General features: G+C 45.1%; 1 protein-coding gene across 7 annotated transcripts in view; it reads left to right on the top strand.

Annotated features, from left to right (window-relative positions):
* The window catches only part of LOC121440679 (E3 ubiquitin-protein ligase NEDD4-like), a 323668-nt gene that overhangs the window by 274880 nt on the left and 21550 nt on the right, over positions 1-27238 (top strand). For 6 of the 7 annotated variants that reach the window (XM_041641476.1, XM_041641477.1, XM_041641481.1 and 3 more), the window contains 9 exons: positions 2080-2211; positions 2711-2830; positions 3816-4013; positions 8760-8837; positions 11023-11077; positions 15937-15995; positions 22590-22655; positions 24118-24347; positions 26199-26320. In XM_041641476.1, the coding sequence (XP_041497410.1) occupies positions 2080-2211; positions 2711-2830; positions 3816-4013; positions 8760-8837; positions 11023-11077; positions 15937-15995; positions 22590-22655; positions 24118-24347; positions 26199-26320 (1060 nt within the window). The remainder of the gene's footprint in view (positions 1-2079; positions 2212-2710; positions 2831-3815; positions 4014-8759; positions 8838-11022; positions 11078-15936; positions 15996-22589; positions 22656-24117; positions 24348-26198; positions 26321-27238) is intronic. The other variant, XM_041641480.1, reaches the window with a different exon arrangement.

Below are 27238 nucleotides of genomic sequence, written 5' to 3'. Positions count from 1 at the left end.
AGTTCTCAGATTAGGAAACATCCAAGTCGTTCAGTTTGTCAGTTCAGAAGTATCTGTTCCAGGAATGTCATTGCTATTTGTTAAAGTCTTAATGTTTCTAGAAATGAATTTTCTGAGAACATATCAAAATGCCTCTCCCCCAGAACATAACTCATCAAGAAAGGAGAAAAGTGACAGGTGCCATTTAATAGTCCTTGTAGTTAAACCAGTTTTGGTTATATAAGTCATGGTGAATCAAAGGGTATTTTGCCAAATAGGTTTTAACCTATTTGCTTAGGTGACAGTACATCAGAGTTTTGGCCAGTCTAGGTGAAAGTCCTTGGAGGGAGGCAGAGTTTTGTTGCCAGTGTCCTCATTAGGCTGTGGACTACTTGGTCTGTCTCTCATGGTCATAAGAACCTGACATCCGTTGTCTTGTTCCTGGATACAGAATGCTGTGTAGTTAGTTGTTCTTGGAATTCCCTTATCCTTTAGGGTTTGCCTGGGAAAATGTCAAGATGTTTGCCGCATTTCTTTGCAGGAAGGTTCTTTACACATGCTCTCTCCTTGCCTGATAAACATGGTGTCGAAATAACCACGAGTCAGTTGCTTCCCAGTTAGTGTTCAGGTTAATTTTTCTGGAGTCTCCTGTTCAGCATGGGGAGCAAACAAAGGAGCCTCTTTGCTTGCAGTCCTTAGTTACTGCAATGTACATGTTCTTGCTTCCTCTAACTTAGGGTCCCAGGTCCACTGACGACTCTCTGGTTATGACGTTCACCAAAGCAGTAGAAGTGAGCAGAGAAGCTAGGTCAGGAACAGAAAAGAGGCCCAGTTATGTGATCAGCCTAATTCTAAGACAGCAGCACCTGCTGAGGTATTTAGAGGGCTGGTGGGAGAAGACCTCACTGGGGAAGACAGCACTCAGAGCAACAGGGATCCTGTTCCTCTACTTCCCAGAAGTCTCAGTGGCCCTGGTGGGTCTTTCTGAGCCTCTCCCCTAGAGCGCTGCTTCCCCAGCACAAATGCATGGCACAGCACCATGTGTGCAGACAGCCCTGAGCATCCCTAGGCTGGTGCTGGCCCTGGGCATCCCTTTGCTGTCAGTCATTCCACCATCCTGTATCTTCTAATACCCGTTCACCCACACTATACTTCTCGGGCTGCTTTTTTCACAAACCAAAGTCTCAGTAATTCTTTATATGAAAAGATGAAATCCATACTGGGTTTGGTAGCACATGGCTTTAATTCCAGCACTGGGGAGGCTGAGGCAGGCTTTCAGTGAGTTCAAGGATAGCCTGGTTTACGTAGTGAGTTCTGGGCCTGCCAAGCCTACATCGTGAAACCCAGTCTCAAAAAAAAAAGAGAGAGAGAGAGAGAAAGAAAGGAAGGAAGGAAGGTGGAATTTGCACTATCCAAATATAGTCCAAACTGTACATCACAGACCTGGGAAGATAGACTCTATGCCATTACACTGGTATAAACAGAACCTCTAATAGGGGGCTCCACAGACATGACAGGGTCGCTGTAGATGATGTCCCCCATACAGAAGTGCAAGTCAAAGAGGAAAGGTTCTTTGTCACATTTTGCCCTGGAAGTTTGTGTACACTGGACCTCGGGAAGAACTTTGTGCTGAGCATCTGTGGTAGCCAGCTCTCTAGAAGCATCTAGAACATTCCTCTTGCAAGCATAAGAGTTTGGTCACCTTGAAATTCTCTTTCAAGCTATGTGGTTTAGCAATGAACTTTAGCAACCGGACCAGGTTATGGCACATTCTCTTTCTCTACAAACACCTTAGTGGTGATTGTATTTAAGACCTCCAGGTCTAAGAGCCGGTTTTTGTAAGAATGTGAATCCCAGCCATCTCACAATCTGTACAATTTGTTTCTGACTTCCTGATTGCTCTTTGTAAGTGGGTTATGGGCTTTGTTTTGGTTCTGTTTGTCTGGTTTTTTTGTTTTGTTTTGTTTTGATTTTTCCTCTACAAACAGCATTAACTTATCTTGCCCAGAGAAATATACTTTCTAGGTATATGTTACATTGTTGAACTGGTCAGAAGACAAATTTTAGTTGTTAAGTAATAATGATTTCTTGCACAAACAGCCATCAGTGGCCTATGTACATACCACGCCGGGCCTCCCTTCAGGCTGGGAAGAAAGAAAAGATGCTAAGGGACGTACATACTATGTCAATCATAACAATCGAACCACAACTTGGACTCGACCAATAATGCAGGTATGAAGATCACCATCCAACCCAGGCTCAAGGGCCGAGATGTACTGACCAGCAACATCCTGACCTGATGATGCTAATGTCCTTTTCTGAAAGGCCTGTGTTTAAGGCCTCTTCTCACCAAAGACATGTGTTGCTCTCGGTAGAATGAATATTTGCCTAAGGATGACTTTGGTCCTTAGATACATTTATTTTAGTGTGACCTCAAAGATACTTTCAGAAAATGAGCCTATGGCCATAGATAGCTCCCTTCCCCCACTCCCACATCCCTTCTTTCCCCAAGGCTAGTTTTTATACTGGCCAGTGATTTGTTGTTATTTCTCTTGAATGTGTCTCCCCATCTTTACCCCCATTATTAGGTTTAATTATTTCCTCCATGCTGTAAATAGACCAAACCTTTCATTATGGCTCTGTGTGTTGTTGTTGTTGTTGGGGTTCATGCTCCTCATCACACACAGGGATATCCTCATACAAAGCTAACCTGTTTTTGCCTCCAAAATAGCTTGCAGAAGATGGTGCCTCCGGATCAGCCACAAACAGTAACAACCACCTAGTCGAGCCTCAGATCCGCCGGCCCCGTAGCCTCAGCTCGCCAACAGTAACTTTATCTGCCCCACTGGAGGTGAGAAGGCTGCCTCATCTAACCAGAGTCATCTCTGTCCTGTGGCTCCTCTTCATTTGCTATTCTCTCTAAACTGGACTTCATTCCTCAGGCAGCTCCATGCCGAGCAGTTGCGGGTTGGTGGTGAAGGCTGGCCTGAAACTGCGTCCATGCTTCTGTGCCTTGCCCCGCTAACATTCTAGACTCTGTCATAATCTTCATTCTCATTTGGCTGGTGCCACGCTTGGTGACGGGTGCCGTTCTCTGCTGGTCTTGTACCATTCCTGTTGTGTTTGCTCCCTCATCAGAACCCATAACTCTTCCAAGTAGCAATGCTTCTCTTGAGTTGTAGAACGCAGTTACTGCTTTGTTCATTTTTTTTCTTTGAATGTAGGGTCTTCCATTGTGTGGGTACATGTCTCTAATGTGTATTTTCATCTCTTAAGTCATTGCTGGACATCTGCTTGTGCGCTTTCCTGGTTATGTTTTAGTGGCATCCCTAAACCTCACAAATGTCGCTCAGAAGAGCGAGGGAATTGATGAGTAAATTAAAGTATCCTGAGGCAAGCTCCTACACAGTGAGAGTGGATGAGGGCACTTCTAGACTGGTGGGAATGTGGGGTGACAGCTGTCGTTCCAGGTGGCTGCCTCTACCGATGGAGGTGTCCTTTTGGACCCTAAAACCCAGCAGTGTGTCCATTAGACAAAAGGCTGTTTGAGGGCAGGAGCTCATCCTGCTCACCCTGAAATCTCCACCCATAAAAATGGTATTTTGGGCAGGCATGTTTGGCAAAGAATCGTGACTATTCATCCTTGATACTGTTGCGTATCTAACCAAGAGAAAGGTGTAAGCTTAGGTTGGTTTGAAAGTAAATGGAGAAATGGGGTTTGGGGGAGTCTCTCCCTCGTCGCTGTCCAAGGAAGAGCTTCCTGCAGTACCGACTACATTGTGGCATGTTGAATTGGCACATGGTGAAGAGTTCTAACACTCGTTATTGTTCCTTAGGGTGCCAAGGACTCACCCATACGCCGCGCTGTGAAAGATACCCTTTCCAATCCACAGTCCCCTCAGCCATCACCTTACAACTCCCCCAAACCACAACACAAAGTCACACAGAGCTTCCTGCCACCAGGCTGGGAGATGAGGATAGCTCCAAACGGCCGACCCTTCTTCATTGACCATAACACAAAGACTACAACTTGGGTAAGGCTGCTGCTTTTATTTGCCTCCATTTTCACCATGAGCTCCGGTGAATTCCTTTCTTTTCTGACTCGGTACTCGTGGTTCTGGTGGAGGAGTTTCTTCACCAACTCTGAAGCAAGTATCCTGATGGGTGGGTGCTGTGTCTGTAGACACAGATGTTAGCCACTAGGGTACTGTACCAGCTTGGCAGTTCTGGAAAGCTCTGGTTTTATTCATTTGTTCCGTTTGCGGGGGCAAAGGTGGCCTTGGCGTTACTAGTCTTTTGACTTCATTTTATCACACCCCGTGTTGTTGGTAATTGTATTGGGAATTAGGTAACGTCTTAAACTAATGTTTTCTCTATCTCTTTTTGCTATACACATCTTCTACAAGAAGAGTCATTTTCTCTCTAGTGCTCATTTCAGATCAGCATTTTCTCTTCCTGGGCTACACTTCCTTTCTTCTCCATGGACTAAAAGATTGTGTGTATGACTGCTGTTCGCAGGGAACATTTTGACAAAACTGACTTCTCTTGCCATGCTGCTTGCTCTTTCACGTGTTCTGAAATCCCGCGTGGGAAAGAGCCAGTGTGTCGCAGTTGGGAGAAATGCGATGAAGCCCAGGTGAATGCCCCCGTGTCCCCCAGTCAGCTCTCCGTTTCAGCATAGTCAGAGCGAGCCCTTTTAAGGCAGCATAGAGTTCTTTTTAAAAGTAGTAGTCCTCTGTCACATAGTCCCTAGCCCTGTCCACTTGGTTTGGATGCAGCAGAAACTTCGTTTTCCTGCCTGTCTAATCTGATCATATAGAACAAGCTCGGGGATTAATGGTGCCCTTTCGGCATCTATAATCTTCTTGCTCGGAGCTCACGCGAGTGTTTCCCTGGGTTGCTCTTCCGTCCTGGACCAACTGTACACACGGGCACTCTCAATTCCTGTTTCTAGTTGTGGTGACTGTCCAGCTGATGGGACAGCAGTATTATGTTAAAGAAAGGGCTTCACCCAAGGTGACCCTGGCCTGGCTATCATTTACACTCAGTCTGTGGTGTAATGTTAATTCAATCCCTTGAGAATTGGTCTAGAGGGCAGTGTGATCCTGAAGTCCTGTGGACAGTGGTGCAGTGTGTCCCCACAAGGGCATTCTTGGCCACTGGGGTAGGCCTGCGCCTTCCTCGGTGGTATGTTTAACGTCCTTGGCTTCCACCACTAAGTAGCTACCATCACCCTCCCGCTATACTGATGATCAGAAACTCAGCCGAATTTCCAAATACTCCACAGTGAGAACCGCTCTCAGGGCCCTTCCCTGATTTGCAAAAAAGGAATTTACTTACCTGCCAAGAGCCTTCCCATCAAGATCTGATGACATTCATTTGGTAAGCTGATAACTACCTCCAAGGCATGGAATGACGTGGAGGTTTGTTTGACTCACCTTCGAGTCAGAAGATAGCATTACAAGCTTGTGGGCTGGGAAGAAGAGAGGAGCTCTTTGGCAAATGGAACCGTGGAGATTGGTTTGAGGTCTTTTTATTTTTTATTTTTTGTCACTGACACAGAACCTCGACTGTCTTTCTGGTGTTTCCATTTTCCGCGGCACTACTGGGGTTCCAAAGCTTTAGCCAGAAACTGGAGCTCCAGAGATACGGGATAAATATCATAAAAGTCAGAGGATTAGTGAATGGAGCCACTGTGGCTTGCCAACATAAGCTATGATTTTAGTAATGTGAACTAGCTTAGTAATCAAATCCCCTAACCTTTTCACAGCCTTCACGCCCCAGCTGCAGTAAGTGCGGCTGGGCAGGTTTCATTTTAAATAGCACTGACTTTATTTATTGCTGGCACCGGTGCCAAATGAAACCTGCTCTTAATTACCAGTTATCTCTTTTTAACCCAGATTCTTACTATTGATTTGCCCAGTTGGGCACTTAATTTATTAGAACGTTTCATTGCTGCTGCCATTGGAAATGCTTATGCCACAGCTGGGAATTCCTCGTTGCCTGTGTTAACTAATGCAGACGGAGACACCATTCAGCATTGTCACCCTGAAAAGCAGATTCAGAATTGCCTGTCCACCTCGGCAAAGAATGGGAGGAGGCAGGAACAGAAAAGACACTTTCTGGATTCAGGCCTATGCGCAGTTGGCATTATGAGGTTACTCAATGGCTGGATAGAATCCCTCTGAGTGTTCTAACAGAAAAAGGAAAAGCAACCCTGGGAACAGTGAGAATATCCCTTCTTCACCCTTCCCGCTGTACTGTAGGTTCTTGAACTTCACTGGGGGCATGAGAAGGCGCAGGCCACTGTCCCCGTTACGTACACTGAGAGACTGAGAGTCGATTGAAGCGTATCTACAGCACAGCCTTTACACACGCAGGTGATGGAGGCCGCGTGCCAGCAGTCTGATTGGAATTAAATCTGACCACGTTTTTAAAAATTAATAAAAATGGATGGCTTTGGCCTCGCCAACAGCAGTGCATGCTGGGAGTCCCTAGGGACCTCAGCCTTCGCACCCCTCTTATTAAGGGAACAGCTGGAAGCATGCATGTTGGTGTATTGATGCCTCTCACAGGACAGGGCACCAAGCAAGCTGCTTCACAACAGCGCACCATATGCCTTAAATTACAGCTGCCCACGTTTGCACTAACAAAACCGACCGTAGCCTAGGTGTGATTGCTGAGAATAAAAGAAAAAAGCATACAGGATTTTTTTTAACCAATTTGTATGCCTGTATTTTATGTATTTTTTTTAAATCAGAAAATACCTTTTATTCTCTCTCTCTCTCTCTTTCCCTCTTTCTCTCTCTCTAATACACACACACACAACACACACACACCCTTCCCAAAGGAAATGGAGGAATAGCCAAGTGCATTTCATCATCTGCATGATTGCTTTCTGCTCCTACCATCGAAGATCTCATTCGTAACCCAACCTTACCATTACTTCAGTATTGTCTGTCAGTGCTCTCAGGCCTTAGCTGCCTTGTCACGTGTCCGTCAGCTACAGAGGTGCCTACCTCCTTGAGTTGTCCAAGGGACAGTGGTTTCGGTGGTTCTTACCACATATCCCTTACAGATGGACTTCTGGCAGCTGCAGCCATTATTTTGATTATTGCTGGTACAATAAAATATGAGTCCGTACCCCGGGCCTGCCCGTGCTCTGAAGTCTGGTTTCCATGCAGAGCCGCTTTAGCCGCCCTGCAAAGCTGAGCTGTTGTAATGTTCTTGCTCCCTTCCCTTTCCTCCCGCAGGATCGGGTACTTCCATTCATCTTAGTTTCTCTTTCTTCTCTGTGTCACCTCTCTGTGGCCTGCAGAGCCAGTCGTCCTTTACGGCTGACTTCACTCATGGCTGGCCTTTCCTGTTAAAGTACCCAGAATCCCCACTTCCTAATAGCTCCCTAGGCTTTCTGTAAACCTGGCTACTTGGGATCTCAAGGGTCCCGGGCAGCTGTGGCATCGCCTGTCCCAGACCAGAATTAACATTAAATAGTACATCTTGTGAGGTTCGTTTAAGTCTTCTGTCCAGTTAACCACCTCCGGCCGATAGCCCGATGGTCCGCTTCTTGGCCTCTCTAAATGCTAAATCCTGGCATAATTCTGTGTGCCGCAGTATGCTACGCTGGGAATACGACATCTCAGCCTTTTGAAAGATGCATTCACTCCAGGGTCAGCATCCGTCACAAAGTACTCCGATGATTTATGTCTTCAATTAAAACCTTCTCTCGCTTTCAGAAAACGAGGCCACGTGTACCGTTTGTGCTCTTTGATATTCTTGCCATTTCCAAAACCCTCTGACTTTGTTATAATTCAGTGCCCCTGGCTTTCACCGTTGGTTCGGGAAATTGATGAAGCAGTAAACCTTCTGATAATTTGACGGCAGCGCAGCCTGCTTTCACTTTGATGAGATGGAGCTAGTGTGTCAGATGTCTCAGTGGTTTGCTTTTTACCTTGGGTTGACGGTGTTATTGTTGTGGTTGACTGGGCATCATTCTGAGTTTTATTGTTTTCTAATCTCTCAAGTGTAAGAGCCGTGGATTTTCTAAGCCTCATCGCATTCTAATTGGCTTCTATGTAAGTGAGGGGCAACTCCCAGCTCTGGCAAGTCAGTTGGGGGAGCTGGGTTTCTGATACTGTTCTCCTCAGCAAAAAGAAACATACACAAGGGATGTTGCAAGATTAGATGTCTATTTTTTTGCAAACCATAAACCATGACCCAAGATGTCAGAGTATATATTTCTCATCCATTGATCCCCACACATACAATGGCCTCACATCCTTTAAGGAAAATAATCTTATCAAGTTTTATGAATGAGAACCTAACCATCAGAACTCAGTCAGGAGTTTCATGCAGGTTGCCTGCTACCACACATATGATTTCATATGATGAAGCATTCCATCTCTAGAATAGCACATGGGCTATCTGGTTAGACAAATTCAGAAAGATTTGGGGACACCCAAGTACTAAGGAGTGCTGTTCTTAAAGAGTCAGTATTTAGAGACTGTGAACACTCACCCTGTCTCCATCTCTGGGGAACAGCCATGCATCCTCCATCCTGGTTGCCTTTCCTCCTGCATCTTGGCTAAGTCTTGGGGAAATAGTTAATCTTTCTTTGAAGTGTTTGTTCTTCTTTCCTGAGACATGGTAGCCAAGCTTCCTCTACCAAGCAGAAAGCTGGGATGCCTCCCAGGTGCCTGGAAACACGGAGGAAGGGAAGGTGCCAGTGAGGGTGCGCGGGGAGTCCCTCTTAACAGCTGCCATGTACATTTTTCCTGCAGGAAGATCCACGCCTGAAATTTCCAGTACACATGCGCTCAAAAGCATCTTTAAACCCCAATGACCTGGGCCCTCTTCCTGTGAGTATGCTTCAGAGACATGCAGTGGTCTGGAAATGTCTGCTTACCTTCTCAGCGTTCCTGGAGAGGTTGTATGTCTCCTCCAGGCTCTCTGGGTCCATTCATTGGTCGTTATTCCTTAGAAGGGCTGATGTTAGGGCAGTCCAAAAGGCACATTATAGTGTATGCAATACCAGTCCTTGTAAAAGACGGCTTTTAATTACTAGCCCTTGGTAGAAGTTCACTTTTGATCTAGGACATGTACAAAAGGTGCACACTGCAGGTGCCACTTTTAGCAGCATGCATTTATTTTGTAACTTAGCAACCACCAGCTACAGCCATACTGCTAAGTCATAGGAACAAACCCGCGAATACACTGTGGAAGGAAAAGGCACCAATAACCACAGGAAATTAGTCTCCAAGTCCTTTAACCTGTAGTTTTTTTAAAGTGTTTTTTCCCTTTGTTGTGGATTCTTTATAAACCTCTGGGGGGGGGTGATTTTTGTTTTGTTTCACATTTTTGTTCTCTTTGGGAGCATGACATAATTTGGTCTGTACTGAGTTTGGATGAAACTTTTACTGTCTGCCTTTTTCTACAGTGCACCATCCATAAAAAATGCTGAAGGTGCAGAGACAGGGTTGGGTTGGATTTGGTTTGGTTTTGATTTGGGGTTCTTGTTATTTTATTTATTTATTATTTTTTTAGACAGGCCAGGCCAGCCTGAAGTCAAAATCCCTCTGCTGTCACTTTCCACATGCTAGGATAGCTACGCAGACCACTACGCCCAGCCTCTAGCATTGTTTGTAAATGGAAATGGTTATTCTCTTCCAAGGAAAAGAGCCTTGTTGTATGATAGACTATAGCAACCCTTGGGACATAGTTACGGGCTAGTCTTCATCTGTAAGATTCGCAGTTAACCCTCACAATTCCTGGAACCCACGTGCAAAGCTAGACTTGGCCATGTGCACACCTGTAGCCCCTGGTGCTGGGGGTGGGGGGCAGACTGAAGAGTCACTGGCGCTTACTGGCTGCTAGGTTAGCTCTTCTTAAAACAGGACACCCAGTGCCCTCCTCAGACTTCCACATGCATGGGCATGTATACCTGCATACACATGTGCACATACACACGCACATACAAACCCCCCCCCCCAAAAAAGAAAGTCTATTGTTTGACTCTTTTCTATTTCTGAGTCAGTAAGGCACGCTGACCTTATCTTGAAAAGTACCCAGATGTTAGGGCTGTGACTCAGCAGGTAAAGCACCTGCTATGGCAGTGTGGGGACCGGAGGTGAGAGCCTTAGAGCCCACAGCAAAGCCCACAGGTGATCCAGATGGGTGAGGAGGCAGAGACTCAATGCCCAGAACAGGCTGGCTAGCAGACCAGCCAGAAAGGAAAGCTCCAGGCTCTCTGAGACTACCTTCTGTGTTAGGATAGAGAGCCGTCAAGGAAGGCAGCAGACATCGACATCAGATCCCACACCCATTCCCACGCTTACGCATATGCACCTTCCTATATACACACCCAGATGTGTATGTAGAGGCAGGGAGGAAAGGCTGGTTGGTTGTCCAGAGCTTTCAGTTCTTCTGTTTAAATAGTGAGAGTCCTCAGCACTGGGCTACTCGGCCACTTAATAAAGCCACTGTGTGCTGTATGTGTAACCGAGCCCTCCTTCTCCTTCCCTGAAGTACACAGTAGGTGTTTTAACTAAATGAACTCTCCACACTGAACTCTTTAAAAATATATCTTAGATTTATTTTTTATGTGTCTTATTGTTTTGCCTGGATGTGTATATTTATACTACGTGTATGCCTGGTGCCTACAAAAGTCAGAGGAAGGCATCAGAGCCATTGGAGCTGGAATCGTGGATGGTTTTGAGGCATTGTGTGGGTGCTGGGAGACAAACCCAGGTCCTTGGCAAGAGCATCAAGTGCTTTTAATGTCTGAGCCATCTCTCCAGCCCCCTTTTCTGAATTCTTGAACAGGTTACCATAGAACACCATTTCTGGTCCTTCATACAGGGAAAGCTTGAGCTGATGCGACTTGTTAGCTGTGCCCCCGAGTTAGCATTGTTTGACATAGTCCCCGTGTGAAAGTGTCCCTAGCAGGGAATAGGAAAGAAGAGTCCTGGAGAATTTAGTGTCGCCTTGGGTTTGGGAACCACTAACTGATGTCTCTCCTCTCTCCCTCGTTTTCCTGGATGCTAGCCCGGTTGGGAAGAAAGGATCCACTTGGACGGCCGGACGTTTTACATTGACCATAGTAAGTAGAGCCTGCTGTGCTCACGGATGTGACCGGGCACTGGAAGGGGAGGGTAACACACCGTGACAGTGAAGCTTTGTCATTTTACTCCCTGTCCAGGTAGCCAGGTGTTGTGTGGCGAGAATGAGCCCAGAGAGTCAGTGCCCTCATACGGTACTGTGCCTTCGCTCCAAGTCTGCCTCAGAGTAGTCCCTTGAGCTTTTGCCCAACCTGACCTTGTGACCTATTAACTTTTTTTTTTTAATTAAAAATTTTTCATTGACAGTCCTTTTTTTTTGCGCTTTTAATAAGTACACTCTGGACATAGAAAATAAGATTAGAAGTGATGATTTAGTTTGAAACAAACAAATCCACGTGAGCGGTGTTCTGGGCTGCATATGCTTTCGGAACCCCGCCTTGGCGGAGTGCCCGTTCTGACCTTATTTTCTATCGTAGCATGTGGCCTTGCACCTGGCACACTAATGATACGTGTAGTGTATTTGCTGAGGACGTTTGCTTTAGCACCTGTGGATACACGTGTGCTTTCTCATCTCATCTAAAAGTTAAACTAATCAATGTTTGCTTTTAGCCAGAGAGTTGGTTTTGAAGGGTTGGGGGAGGGGGAGGGCAGGGTTCATTCTTGAGACAGTTTGTTCTTCATGGAATTATATTTGTATATCCCTAAAACTTTGGGAGGGAGGGAGGGAAGGAAGGAGGGTGGGAGGGAGAGAGAGAAAAAAGTGTAAAATAAGGCTTCAAACAAAGTTCAAATCCGAGCGCAGTCAGCAGTATTTAGTTCTGTGCTTTCATTTAATCTGTAAGCAGGAAGCGAGCACAGGTCTCAGGTTTTGATAAATGAACAGAGAGTATACTGATGAGCCTTTTGTTGAGAAGTCTCACCCCAGGCAGTGCTCACACACAGGCTGGTGGCCATCTCAGCAGGGGGGGTTGGGTAACTCCTCCCAAGTGTCACAAGGGGCCCTAGTATACTCCAAGAACTTGCCTTCAGACATGAGGATTAGTGGGTTTGAAGTCGATGAGAAGGCCCAGCCAAAACCCAGAATATTTAGGGGGTTGGGCCACCCTTGAACTTAAGTCAGATTATTTCAAGCTATATAAACTTTGATTTTTGTCTTTGTTCAGAAAAACAAATGCTGGGTTATGTACTTTCCAGCACCGTACTGCGAGCCTATCGTTGTCAACACAAACACTCTCAGTGTATGGGCATGCGTTACCTTCCCCCTGGAATACTGTTTATTCTGAATTCTGAGAATTTTCTAACTGGGGCTAGGTGACACTCTTAGTGCCACTAAAAGCAGTTCTTCAGAATTTGCCAAGCTTTGCCCTGTGCAACCATAAAGGGATGTGTGGCAGTGACACCGTTCTTCTGCCTTTCCCTAAAATCTAATCTGTCAAGTAGAAAATCCCTGCCCTTTTCAAAGACTTCCTCAGGTCAGTGGGTACTCCCCACAGGTCAGGAATGAGGCTTCACTGGTATTTCCTGCACTAACAGTGCTTGTTCGCCTGAGAGGCAGACTTTCAGCACTGGATGCTCAGGTTTGAACAGCTTGGTTCACTTGGTGGATATTTATTGATGAGGATTTATTGATTGATATTTATTTATTGATTGATGAACTCCTTCTGGGTAACGTGCTAGAAACATATCTAGCATGAAATCTCTGGCACACGTGGGGAAAATATTTTTCTTACAAACCAGATGTGCCCAGAAGCTGAGTCATTGGCGGTTGTCTCTCAAATACAAAAGTTAAAAGAGAAATTCCATTAATTTTTGCGTTACCAAACCTATGGGCAGCAGCTGCAGTGGCTGTGTTTCTCATCCTTTGCCTCCTTCTTGTCATTTGATTTGAATTTCATGTCTCAAAGGTAAAAGGTGTGTTTTGATTCAGAAATCCTTTAAGACAGCAGCTAACTGTCCACCCCTCATTCACCAACTGACAATACTTGACTGCAAATCCACTTCGTAGCTCAGGAAAATGTGTGCGGTTCTAAGCGCTCCAACTATTTGTGAGCGACTTTATTTTCACTATTAGCATCATTAAATCATTAGAAAGATAATGGTGGATTTTGCTAGATAACTATTTGAAAATAGGGACTTCATTCTGAAGGTAAATAAACTCCTAAATCTTATCCAACAGCCGATTAAAGCTGTTTTGGGGGTAACAACTGGAGCTCCCATTAAATGTTGAGGCATGCTCAGCAGTGGAGAGGAATTGTGGGATTGGACACCTATAACCCCTGTCCTCAAGGGCCCATGTCCAGCAAAAAGTGCCAGAAGCTGTCTTACATACTATGTTGGAAAGCAAGCCTGTACTCTGGGTGTTCAGCTTGATGGTGGCTGAAGATGGCTTTCTGAGTTGTGTTCTCTTTCAGGCAGATTTTGAGCAGGAATCACCCTAAAGAGCTCAGTGGAAATCAATTTCCAGATATGGCCAGCAGCTCCCACACTGGGAATGGGGACTGCCCCATGGGCTCTGTCTCTGAAAACTCTAAAGCTTTAGTCATGATTTGTTTGGGTGTGAAGAGACATTTGCAAGGGCATGACTGGTCGTACTCTACCATCCCCAAGGGCGGTGGTTCTCACATAGCAGATAATCCTGCACATCAGATATTTGCATTACAATTCATAACGGTAGCAGAATTTACAGTTCTGAAGTAGCAATGCAAATAATTTTATGGTTAGGAAGATCACCACAACATGAGGAACTCTAATCAAGGGTTGCAGCATCAGGAAGGTTGAGAGCTGCTGCCCAAGGGAATGCAGTCCTGTTCTGCCTGGTCAGCATGTAAAGAGCCTGGCGTTTGTGCTGCAAACAAGAAGAGCTTCAAAGGGCTTTCCCGGAGTCCAGCGACAGTAGTCAGAGATATTCTTGAGAATAAACTTGGAGCAGACCTGTGGAGGAAATCTTGAATAGAGGCTAGTTAGGCCATGGCACTGAAAGTCTAGAGCGTAGAATAGTCCAGGAAACAGATGCCACAAGAGAAGTGATGGCAGTTGATGGTCACCAAGGACATGGTCAGGTCAGTGGATTACGACCCTGCTTTGGTCACTGAGACAGAGACCTGGCACAGACAGTTTAAAAGAGGAAGAATTTAATTGGGCTCACGGTTTCAGAGGTCTAGCTGGTCCTTTGCTCCATTAGTTCTAGACCATCGTGGCGATAGAAAAATATGGCAGAGGCTATTCTTCATGGCAGACAGGAGGAGAGTGACAGAATGTGTAGGCTGATGGGCCTTCTCAGTTCCCTTTTAATCCATCCTAGCACCCAGCTTGCAGGAATAGAGCTGCCCACATTCAGGCAGCTCCTTCCACAACCGCCTTGGTTAATCTTCTCTGGAAAAGCCCTCACAGACACACCCAGTGGTTGGCTTCACTGATCTCAATTCAGGCAAATCAACCATCCGGGTTAATCCTCAGGCTGCTGACTGGAGTGTCCGGTTACATGGGGCACTCCTTGGCATGGGTGACCACCTGCTCAGGAATCTAAGGGGACCCCCGTGCAGGTGTCAGGGCTGGAGTCTGGCATTCAGTCTGGTCATAAGATTTGGAAGTCCTCGTGTGTTGGGAGTGGTTGGTTTGATCTCCTGTTTTGATGACAAACATCCAGCCACCACAGATACGACCCAAGCTGCTATACAAAGACACGGTTCTATCCAGCTGCATCCAGCTGTAACCCACTGTATTTTGTGACCTATATTTGATTGGGTTTGATTTTCTATCATCTCAGTAGCAGCTTTTACTTTCCACAGTCTGTGCTTTTTAAAAATTAGACAGCCTAAAGTACCACCTGAGTCCGTCAGTGTTTCCTGAAGCAATTGAGCTTTTCACTCATCTACTTTTTCTACCCAACCAAAAGACATAAATAAGCATTGTAAAGGGATAGCTTAGGATTTTGATGTTTATTTTGTGCTTTCATGAAGTTAATAATGTCAGGGTTTAAACATTTAGCTGAGGTGCTTGTTAAAGTTGAGTCCGCGAGTTACCATCAGCTCACCGGCAGGCTAAGAATGAACAGGGTGGGTTTTCAGGGAGAAATGATCCCCCCTTTCTTTCTTTTCACCTTAGAGGTACTGAACCCCAACCTGCCCTCTCCATACCATCTGAATCCCCCAGCCCTCCACGTGGTGCCATGTACACGCAGGCCTCTCTGACGCCTTTTAATCGTGCACAGGCGAAAGCACTCCCAACCCAGGCCGTGGCTCTACACCATCACCTGGGCCACCGAGTGATAGGGCAGCTGCTGAGAAGCAGTGTTGTTCACACCACTCTCTGCTGAGCGAGGTTGCAAGGAAACCCTTTCTCTGGAATCCTGTCAGCTGTGTCTAGTTCTTTTCCTTTTTTCTTGGTGACCGCCTCTGCTGCCTCGGTTGTACGTGCCTATAAGAGGTGCATGGAGTGGATTATTCATTTGTTCAATATAGAATCCTCACTTGAAAGCCGTTTTGCAACATCATAAGCAGATTTTAAGAAGTATTTGAAATGAGAACAACAAAAAAAAAAAACAACCATGTGTATGCGTGTTAACTTCCTAGGGAGCTAAAACTTCTTAGGCCTTTTGGAAATCAAGATCAAGTTATAAATCCTTGTGAGTAAAGGGGTTTATAATCGCAGATTTACCAGACTGCCTGCTAGAAACTGCAAGGAAGTGGTTTTAATTTTGTTGCGCATTTTTAATTTCTTTTAACTAATCATATATATGTTTGCCATGGACAGCAGAGTTACCTTCTAACCCCCAATACTAAATGCTCCCAGGGGTCAAGCAAAAGGGGCTGGATGGACTTTGCAGAAGGAAATCCTTTCTTAAACATCCTGTCTACAAAATGAATTGGAACTAATGCATTCATGGTTTTAATGTTTTCAGACAGCAAAATCACTCAGTGGGAAGATCCGAGACTACAGAACCCAGCCATCACGGGTCCGGTCAGTATTCTCCTGTTCCTCCCCTTCACAGGAGCTGTGGCTGCTTCTAACACACCCTTCTTGTTTATTCCTTATTACTGTGATGTCTAGAGACTGCTGAGAATAAGTAGATTAAGATTCAACCCAGCTCTTCAGTGAGTTTTCCAAATGGGGTACAGCTGCCTGGGCCTTTGCTTCAGACCGGAATTACAAAGGAAGAGAAAATGGTGTTATAATAGCGGATTGAAACGTTTTCTTCCTGGTCCCCTCTAAAAGCATGGTTTAAATGTGTAACAGGATTTTTCTCCTTTTTTTTTTTTTTAACAGTAAAGCAGAGTTTGGTTGAAGATATTTTAATATAGGCTTAAGCATGAGAATTAAGAGAAAGAGAGGCACTCGGAAAAAAGGAGAGAGGTACTTTTACCTAAGTGTGGATACAGGCTCCTTAAGAGAGAGGCATTCAAGCTGGGCGGTGGTGGCGCACGCCTTTAATCCCAGCACTCGGGAGGCAGAGACAGGCGGATCTCTGTGAGTTCGAGGCCAGCCTGGTCTACAAGAGCCAGTTTCAGGACAGGAACCAAAAGCTATGGAGAAACCCTGTCTCGAAAAATCAAAAAAAAAAAAAAGAGAGAGAGAGAGAGAGGCATTCAGTCATGCAGTGGTGGGGCTCGCCTTTAATCACAGTACTCAGGGGGCAGAGTTAGGCAGGTCTCTGAGTCCAAGGCCAGACTGGTCTGCTGGGTGAGTTCCTGGACAGCCAGGGCTACCCAGAGAATGCCTGTCTGTCGAGAGGCAGAGACAGAGAGAGAGATGGGGGGGGGGGGGGGCACCAGTATTCATCTTTATAGGCTGCGAAACCAAGCATTTATAGGATGCTGTCATTTGTTTTAGGCCAAGGATAATAAGTGCGTGCCAATCAACTGGAGTCTGTTCCTCTTTTAAAAGCCCGTCGAGAGGAGGTAGCAAAGATGTGGGTCACGCATCTTCCATTCTGCTGACTCCCCGGCTTTGTCCTAGTGCTGCTCATACATGCTGGCTAGAAAATACCCCTCCAGCTTAGGGGTATGATCCCCTGAGATTTCACAGCACACTGTATTCATAGGCAGAGGGAAAGTCCTAAATCCTTGTGTGCTAGGGACAAACTCCTCAGCAGGGAGTACATGGAGATAAGTTGGGGCGATAGAGACAGGAAATTGACTGGGACCAACAGGAGATTGCAAATTTGGGTCCTTTTGAAATAATTCAAGAGCACTCCAGCACAAGTTTTGGCCCTTCAGTGTTTTTTTTTTCATTGACAGGGGGAGGTACTCGCAAGGCTCCTCCTCCCTCCCCACCCCCGCCCCGAAACTGTTGGCAGTTAATGGTTGCTGGAGGTAGGAGGCAGGACCATTTCTTCAATGGTCTAGCCACAAATAAACTGTTCCCATTCTAGGAAACCCTTTTGTCCCAGTTAAACTCAGTGGGTCACAAACAAGGAAACCCACCAAAGTAGGAAAGAGGTGTGTTAGAAAGACGTGTTTTATCAGGAATAAGCATGGGTTGGGGAGGGGAGCGTGAAAATGACTTACGTTCGCGTTATGCACAATTGGGAAGCTGTCAAAGAATTTCAGGAGAATTCTCGAGCAAATGAAACCAGTGTGCTGAGCAAGAGTCTTAAGAGCTGGAGAGAAAACACTTAATTTCATGGCATCGATGTGATCTGTTTGAAATTATTCTTAAATTGCAAGCTTAAGTCTGACCATACACATGTGGATCAGTAACTTCCCTTCAGCCGTCCGTTTGTTGAACTAAGTGGATTTGTTCAGCTACTCGGCAGTTTTCTATGGAATCCCTGTTAGAAGAAAGCTCATAACCTTTCCTCCACCGAGCTTTCGGAGCACTCCCTCACTTACTGGTGGCTTCTTTGTGACAAAGTTGTAGCCACAGTTGGCCGTTCAGTGTATGTCCCCACGGTTGTTGAAAACAAGAGGAACTACAGACATTACTTTCTCTAGAGACAGACTTGCCAAGCTCGGCTCTTTCCAAAGATTTCCACCGTTTGTCCGTCACCCACCTCTGCTCAAATAGTACTTACTAGTTATTGAAAGTTATTTAGCCAGATGTGGTGTCGCACATCTGTAATTCTACTCTTGGGAGGATAAGAGTTCAAGGCCAGGGTGAGCCATTTAGCAATATTCTTTCTGTCTTTTAAAAAGGAAGAAGAAAATTACTTGACATCCTAAGCTCGAGCAAATTAGTCCCAAGAAATCTCTTTTAACAGGAGCCTTGTTTATTCCCCTTATTAGAAACAGTGCTTCTTTCTGTAGGAATATGGGTAATTACAATTTAGGAAAGACATTTGGCTCTCATAACACTCATTTTTAAATAATTGGGAATTTCCATATAATTTTTCTTTTTATAGATTAAATAGGAATCTTCCTTTTATCTGTGAACATATAAGAAAGGTCTCTTACTTTATTACATAGTAACTAGAGAACATTGCCTGGAATGTTCCTGGACAGAGAATTGAGTTGGATTTTTTATTTGGGTTTTGGTTTCCTGAGCTAGGGTTTCCTTATGTGACCTTGACTGGCCTGGAACTCACACGGGCCACTGTGCCTAGAAGCTATAGAATTTTTATGATACTTCTGACTTCCTTGAAGGCATGGTCATTATTAGAGAATGATCTGTTTGCGTTTTTAAAAATATACTTATTGTGTTGGGCTTGGTAGTATATACCTCTAATCCTAACACTTGGGAGGTAGAGGCAGGTGAATTTCTGTGAGTTCAAGACAGACCTGGTCTACATATTGAGTTCCAGGCCCATCAGAGCTATCTGGTAAGACCCTGTTTGTAAAAAAAGAAGTGCGTGTGTGTGTGTGTGTGTGTGTGTGTGTGTGTGTGTAGTTGGAAAAGCCTTTATAGGTCAGTCAGGAAAAGCCTGAGTGTTAAGTGATCACACACGCTTGCAATGTGGTTTTCCTGGCAGTAGAATCCTATCATGATAGCATCAAAATCTATATATCAGTTTTGTCTGAAATTCATCTAAATTATATTCACGTTCTCTCTTCATTAATATGTGCCTGGTGTTTTGTCCCTTAATTTGCAGGGCTTTTTCTTCTTTTCTTACCTTCTATACAAGTGTCTTAACTTCCCCTTTTTGTTTTGATAATATGCTCTGTTTTTGTGTTCACATTAAGGTAGTGTGTGTTAGTGTTCCGTGTGTGTGTACATTTGTGTGTATGCACGTGTGTGAGATCAGAGGTCAGCATCCAGTGTCGTTCTCTGTCACTCTCCAACTTAGTCTTTGAAGCAGGGTCTCCAGCTGAGCATAGAGCCCACTGATTTGGCAATACCAGGTAGCCAGTGAGCTTCAGGGGTCCTCCTGTCCTGCTCCCCTGCCGCTCCTCAGCGCTGGAATTCTAGGCACACACCATCACCTGGCCTTGGTGTGGGCCCTGGAGATCTGCAGTCGGGCCCTCAGACTTGCAGTGCAAGCTTTACTGACAAAACTCTCTTCCTACCCCCACTTAAAAGCTTTAAATAACCTTTGACATAAAAATAGAATTAATCATTCTCTTCCCTCCTGATTTTTCCTAGGTAGAATTTTAAACCCACCTTGTCTTTATAGTTCCTAAATACTTTAATTCCCCACCCCACTCCCCTGCAATAGTCAGTAATTACATAATTTTACCTTTAGGGAATAACCTTTCTCCCCATCTTGGTTTTGCACGAACCCCCACCCCAGATTTTCTTCCGATACAGTACCTCATGGTTTACTGGCTTAACAAACCGGGCAGGGCTAACAGTCTGTTAACCCAGAACTGCTGCCCTGCCACAGTACAGAGGCGCTGAGAGTGAAAGCATCCTTAGTCCGGTTGGCCCTTTCCCTCAAATACTCAGTTCTGCTGATAGCATAATTCTGGGTTTTTTCTTCTGTTTTTTTGTTTGTTTGTTTGTTTGTTTTTGTTTTATATTCTCCCATATCCTCTGACCTTCAAACTGGTGATTAAAAAAAAATTGTTGTCAATCTGATTGCCATGTCTTTGAAGGCAAATATTTTTTTCCTGTAGTGATTTTTTTTTTTAAATTTGCTCATTATCTTTGATGTTCTGCAAGCTCACAGTCGCATGCCAATTTGTGGATTTCCCTTTGTGGTTCTTACCTGGCATTCGGGATCACCCGTGGGTTGGGGTGGGGGTGGCTATATCCTTCCTCTGGTCTGGCAAACCCTCAGCCATTCTTGATTCACACACTGCTTTCCCCATCCTTCCCCATCCTCAATCCAGCCAAGCGTCTGCATTGCCTTCCGTCTTTGTTCTTGTCCCTTCGGAGTCAGTCTCTCCTGCCTCCTTTCCTGGCTGCATTTTGATTTGTTACTTTATTCTTCTAGTTAATCCTTTCTTAAGGTTTTTACAATTTTTTTTATGTGTTCATTGTGCCTATTAAGTGAGCGTGTTCAATTGTTCAAAGTTCTTTGGGGTCTCATAAGTTTTCTTTGTCTTTTCATTTCTGTATTGCCTTTTAAATTATCCTTTTATATTCTGTCATAAAGATACTGCAGAACATCCTCTCTCTGATACTCTGTTCTCTCTGGTCCTAGGAGCATTCAGTCTCCTACTTGTTATGTCTAGATGTTCAACACACTTGTGTATTGTCTGGGTGACGGTCGTGCATGCATGTGTGTGTATGTGTGAGTGTGCATGTGTGTGCTCGCGTACACCCACACAGCCACAGGCACCACTTTTTCCCCCTTGGGAGGCTTTTAAATTCCTGGCCAGCATTTGCAGTCACTTTCTTGGCCTGGGTTTATGCTACCTGATTAGAATAATTGTGGCCCTCACACACAATTGGATACAAGCATGAGGTGTGAATTTATTCTAGTCTATTTCCTTTAGAATGTCTACATTTACATCCCTAGATAGAGATACAGTTCCTTCTAGGTTCCCTGGGCCTGAGGTTAGCTTCCCCATAGCCTTTTTAGTTCTAAGCCTAGGCCTGTCTCAAATTCATGGTCATTTGCCTCAACCTCTCAGGTGCCACCTAGCTAGGATATTGAAACTTTTGCATAGTTGTATCTGACTGAGACTTCGAGCCCACCCCACCCCACCCCACCCCCAATGGAGTCACCTTCGCTCCACAGAGAAGGCATTCAAGTTTAGAGGAATTCTTGCCCAAGTGTCCTAGTTTCATTTCTGCTACTGTGATAAATAGCTTGACCCAAAGTCACCTAGGGAAGCTTACAATTCAGGTTATAGTCTGTAGCATGATTAATAAAAACCCAGAGACACATATTGAGGTTAAACCTGAAGGGCAGAAAAGCAAAACAGCCAGCTGCTGGCTCTTACCTCTACCTCAGTCTGAAATAGCTATCCTGCCTCCAGGAATCTCAGAATGAGAGTGTGTGTGAGAGCTGTCTCCTCCCGTCTTATATTCCTCTCTAGTGCTGGAATTAAAAGCATGTACCACTACTGCCCGGTTTCTATGGCAACCTAGTGTGGCTACTGGGATTACAGGTGTGTGTCACCACTGTCTGGTGTATAAAGCTGACCAACGGGGCTGTTTTACTCTCTGATCTTCAGGCAAGCTTTATTTATTAAAATACAAATGAGATATCACTACAACAGTCTACCAAGTGAGAACTCGAAGGCAGGCCTGCTTGCTGTTCCGTACAGCATTGCTTCCAACCACAAGAGATGCTGCATGCTGACTCACACGGGCTCATCCTTAGCTAGCTTCCCTATACAATCCAGAATCATCCTCCCTGGGAATGGTGTTGCCTGCAGTGGGCTAGGCCCTCTTCTAAAAACTGACAATCAAGACGATCCCTAGGCAAACATAGGCCAAATCTGATTTAGGCAATTGCTCAAGTCAGAGCCAGCCAGGACACCAAGTAAAAGACAAACCTTGTGCGTCCTCAGTCTGAATCCTTTCTGAAATGCCATTTACTCAGAATTCCCACTCCTTGACACAGCTATCAGCCTGCTGCCCTTTCTACCTCTGGTGTTTCTCTCTACAAGTTGATATGTTGATTTTGTAGTACTGGGGGTGAAGCCTAGAGCCTTGCACTTCCTAAGCACACTCTTTGGCGCTGAGTTGTGCCCCCATCGCTTGGTGTTTTGAGACATCATCTTAATGTATAGTCCAGAATGGTCTTGAACTCACCATCATCCTGCCACTGCCCCCGAGTAATGCATTACTAACATGAGTACCATGCATGGCTTCCCACAAAGACTTTTCAAGTATCACTTGGAGTTGTGGGTTAAAGTACCATAGCCTATAACACTTTGGCTCCAGGAAAGGCAGATGATACAATGATGAAAGATGCTCGTATCTTTGTATCTCTGTGTGTTGCCCTGACTCATACTCTGGCAGAATCACGCAAAACACGTACTGGTTTGTGCAGCGCGATCCCGAGATTCCTTGGCTGTCACTCTAGGTGTACTGTTATCCCTCATCATTTCGAGGACTTTTCCCTTTCCCTGTGGAGACATTATTATGCAGGTTTTCTGTAGAAAATACAGAAAATGAGTATGTAAGGTTTGCAGTTCATGAAAGTCTGCCAGCATTGGCTCTCTGTACGTACAATTTCAGACATATGTTTACGTTATCTGTGCGTTTGAATCTCTCTTGCAGGCTGTTCCTTACTCCAGAGAATTTAAGCAGAAGTATGACTACTTTAGGAAGAAATTAAAGAAACCTGTGAGTAATCAGCCCTTGGATCAGCTCTGTGTCTTATTCTGTTCCCCTCACCAACGTTACCTCATTGAAATAGCCTGTTTGTGATTTGTCTGTGGACACTTCCCTCTCTTCCCTGCCCTTTGGTCCACCAAGAGCTTCAGTTTGAATTTGCTCAGCGGTGGTAAGTGAGATTAACTCAGTATCATCACCTGAAGGGCAGTTGCTTATGTGAGACATAAGAAGGCATGGGATTCTTATGGAATAGAAAATAAGACCAGAAACAAGAAATCTGGAGAAACCACATTGAGGGCATCTCTTTCTAATCAGAGGTGCAATTTTAACTCTGCAACATGGATGTTTAACCAGAAGTTTACAGCATGTAATAATACTCGGTAGTGATGAGCCCGAGGATATTTATAATTCTCACTACCAGTGTACAACCATGAGACCCGGAAGGCTTTTCCGTTTTACAGTCAGCATTGAGTTGGCGCTGTGTTTGCTGTTGGCATGTCTTCTCACGGTCCCCTGTACCCGTTACCTCTCTGGTGAGGGCCTTAGTTGTGCCCTCAGTTTGCTCAGAAACTTGGTGCCTCTGGACAAGGAGAATGTGAGCCCCACCATAACTCCTCCTTTGTCTGCTCCCTCCAGTTGATGTCTAGTTCTGAGCTCTCTCCTGTGGTAGAGGGATGCTGGCAGCCTCTGAGAGCAGAGAATCCACTCTCTGTCCCACAGTTGGAGCCTCTTTGCCCCTGAAGCTCACAGTGGGGCATACAGTCCTCTTACCTTGTGAGCCTTCTGTGTGTCCTCCAGTGACAAGGAGCTCCAGGGCCGTTGCCCATCTAGGGCAAGACTGGCCTGGGTTTCATCCTTCCAGAACGCTGTTGGCATACCTCACTTAAGTGCTGGGTATCATTCAGTCAACTTTGGATTTGGAGATGCTTCTCCCAGACTTAGTAGGATAAAGGTCCCACTCCCCTATGATACACAATAAACTTGCAGGCATCATGGCTTGCATTTCCCAGCTGCAGTCCCTACCACAGATAAGGCTAGTTCCAGCTTGCCTAGGGGTTGTTGCTTAACAGTTTAATTACCTGGGATTAAGTCTCTCTTTTGACGGAACCTATATCCGGAGATGCCTGTCAGCAAAGTGCCCGTGTCCACAAAGAGATAAGGATGGGTTTCAGGGCTCAGCAGATGTTCTCCCAAAGACATGTTGCTGGCTTGGCCTGAGCAGAAGTGAATGGATGCTTCTGTGTGTCCCATCTTAACACAGTGGGGTTCCCATCTGTGTGAGGACAAATCCGTAAAGGAGAGACTCCCTGCTGGTCCAGTCGGCACCACGCATTTATCTAAAAGCTGTCATCGTTTCTACCCTTGTGTTATTTTCCAGTATGGTAGGGTGTGTGTGTGTGTGTGCACGCGCGTACGTGCGTGTGTGTGCATGTTCATACCGTATGCTCACTAGCTTCTCTTTTTCATTTAGGCTGATATTCCAAACAGGTTTGAAATGAAGCTCCACAGAAACAACATATTTGAAGAGTCCTATCGGAGGATCATGTCTGTGAAAAGGCCCGATGTCCTAAAGGCTAGACTGTGGATTGAATTCGAATCAGAGAAAGGACTGGACTATGGGGGTGTCGCCAGGGAATGGTTCTTCTTGCTGTCCAAAGAGATGTTCAACCCCTACTATGGTCTCTTTGAGTACTCTGCCACGTAAGTACAGGGAAGCCATTGGCAATGTATTCCCCTCCCCTGCCGCTGATACAGCTTATTGAACTTAAAGTACAATTAAAAGACGACCCCCCCCCCACGTGAGATTTCAGTCTCTCCCCACCCCAGCACCCTCACAAGTCTAAAAACAAATTCCGAGCCAATGTGGTGAGGCGCTGTACACCATGAACACCTGAAAGGGATTCTTCTCCTGTTTGGCTCACAGAATTGAAACTGAAAATGTGTTAGGTTGTTACCAAGGGAGCAGGGCGTTTTTTATTTGTAATGCCATTCTAATTTAAGGAAGGATTTATTAGTATCAGGCTTCAGAGAGTCGCATGAACAAGGACTGTTTCTGAAGTCATACTACTTAAAAGGCAAATTATGAGGATTTTGAAGACCCATGCCTGGGATATAAAAGATATTACCCTCGTTCCATAACAGAAGAACCAGGCTATGCCTTGCATTAGGGTTTCATCATTGCCTGGCAAGGGAACTGAGGCAGGACTGGGTTGTTTCCTCAGCAAACATTTGGCTCCTGTTTTCTCTGGGCTGAGAGTGTTCAGGAACTTGAGGCTGATCCTAAACTCCCAGTGGAATAATTGATCTTGGCAAGGAGATGTTTATTTAGCTTTGTTTGTAGTAGACTACAACTGATGTGGTTTCTCCTACATCTTCCTCCTCATACCTATATTATAGGGCTTATTGGGAAGGCTATCTCAGGACAATCTTCAGTTGATCTAGCCAGAAATTGCCTTGGTTGGTAGTGGTTGGTAGTGAGGCTCATGAGAGAATCCGCTGTAGAAAACGTTAACACCACTGAAGTAGAAAACAAGGTAGGAAAGAAAGAAAGAAAGAAAGAGAGCAAGCAGGTAGGCGCCAAGGTCCTTACCTTTCCCTACGTCTCCAAGTAACTCCTAGAAAAATCAGTCTGCACTGCCTTCCTGAAAGCTCCTTGTTCTCATGATTGTGAGTCCAAAGGGGAACATGTGTCCTGGGGTTTGCATTATTAAGACTACCATGTTCTTCTCCCAGTGATCCTTAGATCACTTACCCAAGAGTCTGTCCTGTAGGGAATATCCCCAAATCAAAAAGCCTCTCAGAGGAATTAGCCTTCTTTGATCACAGAAACCATCTACAGAACTTGTGTCCCTGAGGATCTCTGCACATCCTTTTACACTGTGAGCGTTCTCATCTTCTCGGGATGTCTGGTTGACCCATTTGAAACTGACGTGTGTGTGTGTGTGTGTGTGTGTGTGTGTGTGTGTGTGTGTGTGTGTTCGTATGTATTATTGCACATGTATGCGTGTGTATATGTGTGTATGACAGCTAAAGGGCAGCCTCAGGTATCCTCACCTTGTTTTTTAAGACAGACTCTCACTGGCCTAGAACTTGCCAATCTGCTAGGCAGCCAGAAAGCCCCCAGGGATCCATCTGTTTCAACCTCCTAAACCCTGGGATTATAAGCGTGAGTCACCACACACAGCTTTTTTAAATGTGTGTTCTGGGGATCAAACTGAAGCCTGCATATTTGCAAGGCAACTACTTTATGACTGGGCTGTCGCCCTGGGCCCCTGAAGTTGGCATCTCCATAGATAAAAATTAGGCAACTGTCCACAGTTTCTGCACTTTATTAACCCAGAACTGTCACTACAGAAAGGGGTGTGTGACTGGTGGGTTGTATCTCCCAGCTCATACCAGTTGCCACCAAGTCCTAAAGGTTTGCAATTGCACTGTAAAATGGAGCGACAGGTGACAAAGGCAAGATCAGCTTCTTGGATTTCTTTTCTTTTCTTTCTTTCTTTTTTTTTTTTCTTTAAGTGTGATTTGACTTTTCTCTTTTCCTCCCCAAAGGGACAACTACACACTTCAGATCAATCCCAACTCAGGCCTCTGTAATGAAGATCATCTGTCCTATTTCACTTTCATTGGAAGAGTTGCTGGCTTGGCAGTGTTTCATGGAAAACTCTTAGACGGTGAGTTACTCCAAAGGCTTATAGTAATAAAAGTAAGGCAATGCCTCTTACGCTTCTGCAATCCCATGTCTTAGCCTACATGTAGATGGTCAGTAAGAGCTTCTCTGGCCCTCTGTAGCTGATTCTTTTCTTACTGGAGATTGAGCCCAGGATCTTGCACATCCCTCAGAGCCCTAACCTACAGTGTGTGGGCTTTCCAGCTTTCCCCTAACCATGGTCTTTTGGTACAGTTTCGTGCACTGAAGACAGGGCTCTGTATATACTTACTCTCCGTAAACTGAAGCACAGATCAGTCATCCCATGTGTTTTTCAGGACACCTTTCATCTAGTGAGAGCTAGATTCACTGACAGATGGAAAATTTAATTGAAATGTTAAATAGATGATCTAATCCATCAGTAGCCTGCCCTTGCTCCATTTGTCCCCAAATTGGTTTTTAATGATTTCAAAGTGATGTTATCACTCGACTAAGGCCTTAACCCTGGAATGTCCTCTGAAGTAGAAGGAGCAAATTAACTGTGTCCTTCTGGAGAGGAAATATACAGGAACTCCAGGGTATGAGAAGTTAGGGCTCAAAGCCCCTCCCACCTGGATATACCAAAGTCTGTCATACAGGTCTCGTATGGACTTAGTGGTCTCAAAATATTACCTTACATGAGTGAGCACTACAGAAATCATCAGTGAGCAAAAAATTATGAGAAATTTGAGACGTGAGGTAGAGTAGTTGAAGACAACATTCCTGTGACAGTAGAGAGGGCCATTTGCAAGGGAATTTGGCTAGATGCCTTTTTGAAGCTTGAGCTACTCCAGTAAATAATTGATGGACCCTCCAAACTTCTCTTTTAATATATTTGTACTACTAATGGCTAGCTAATTATCAGTATTTTATTTTGCAAGGGGGAAGGGACACTGTATGCATA

Source organism: Microtus oregoni, unplaced genomic scaffold (assembly GCF_018167655.1).
Source record: "Microtus oregoni isolate MIOR12 unplaced genomic scaffold, Mior012 000069F_ref0000032, whole genome shotgun sequence".
NCBI classification, from domain to species: Eukaryota; Metazoa; Chordata; class Mammalia; order Rodentia; family Cricetidae; genus Microtus; species Microtus oregoni.
The sequence above is the reverse complement of the archived record's forward strand: the minus strand, read 5'-3'. Positions and strand labels throughout refer to the sequence as shown.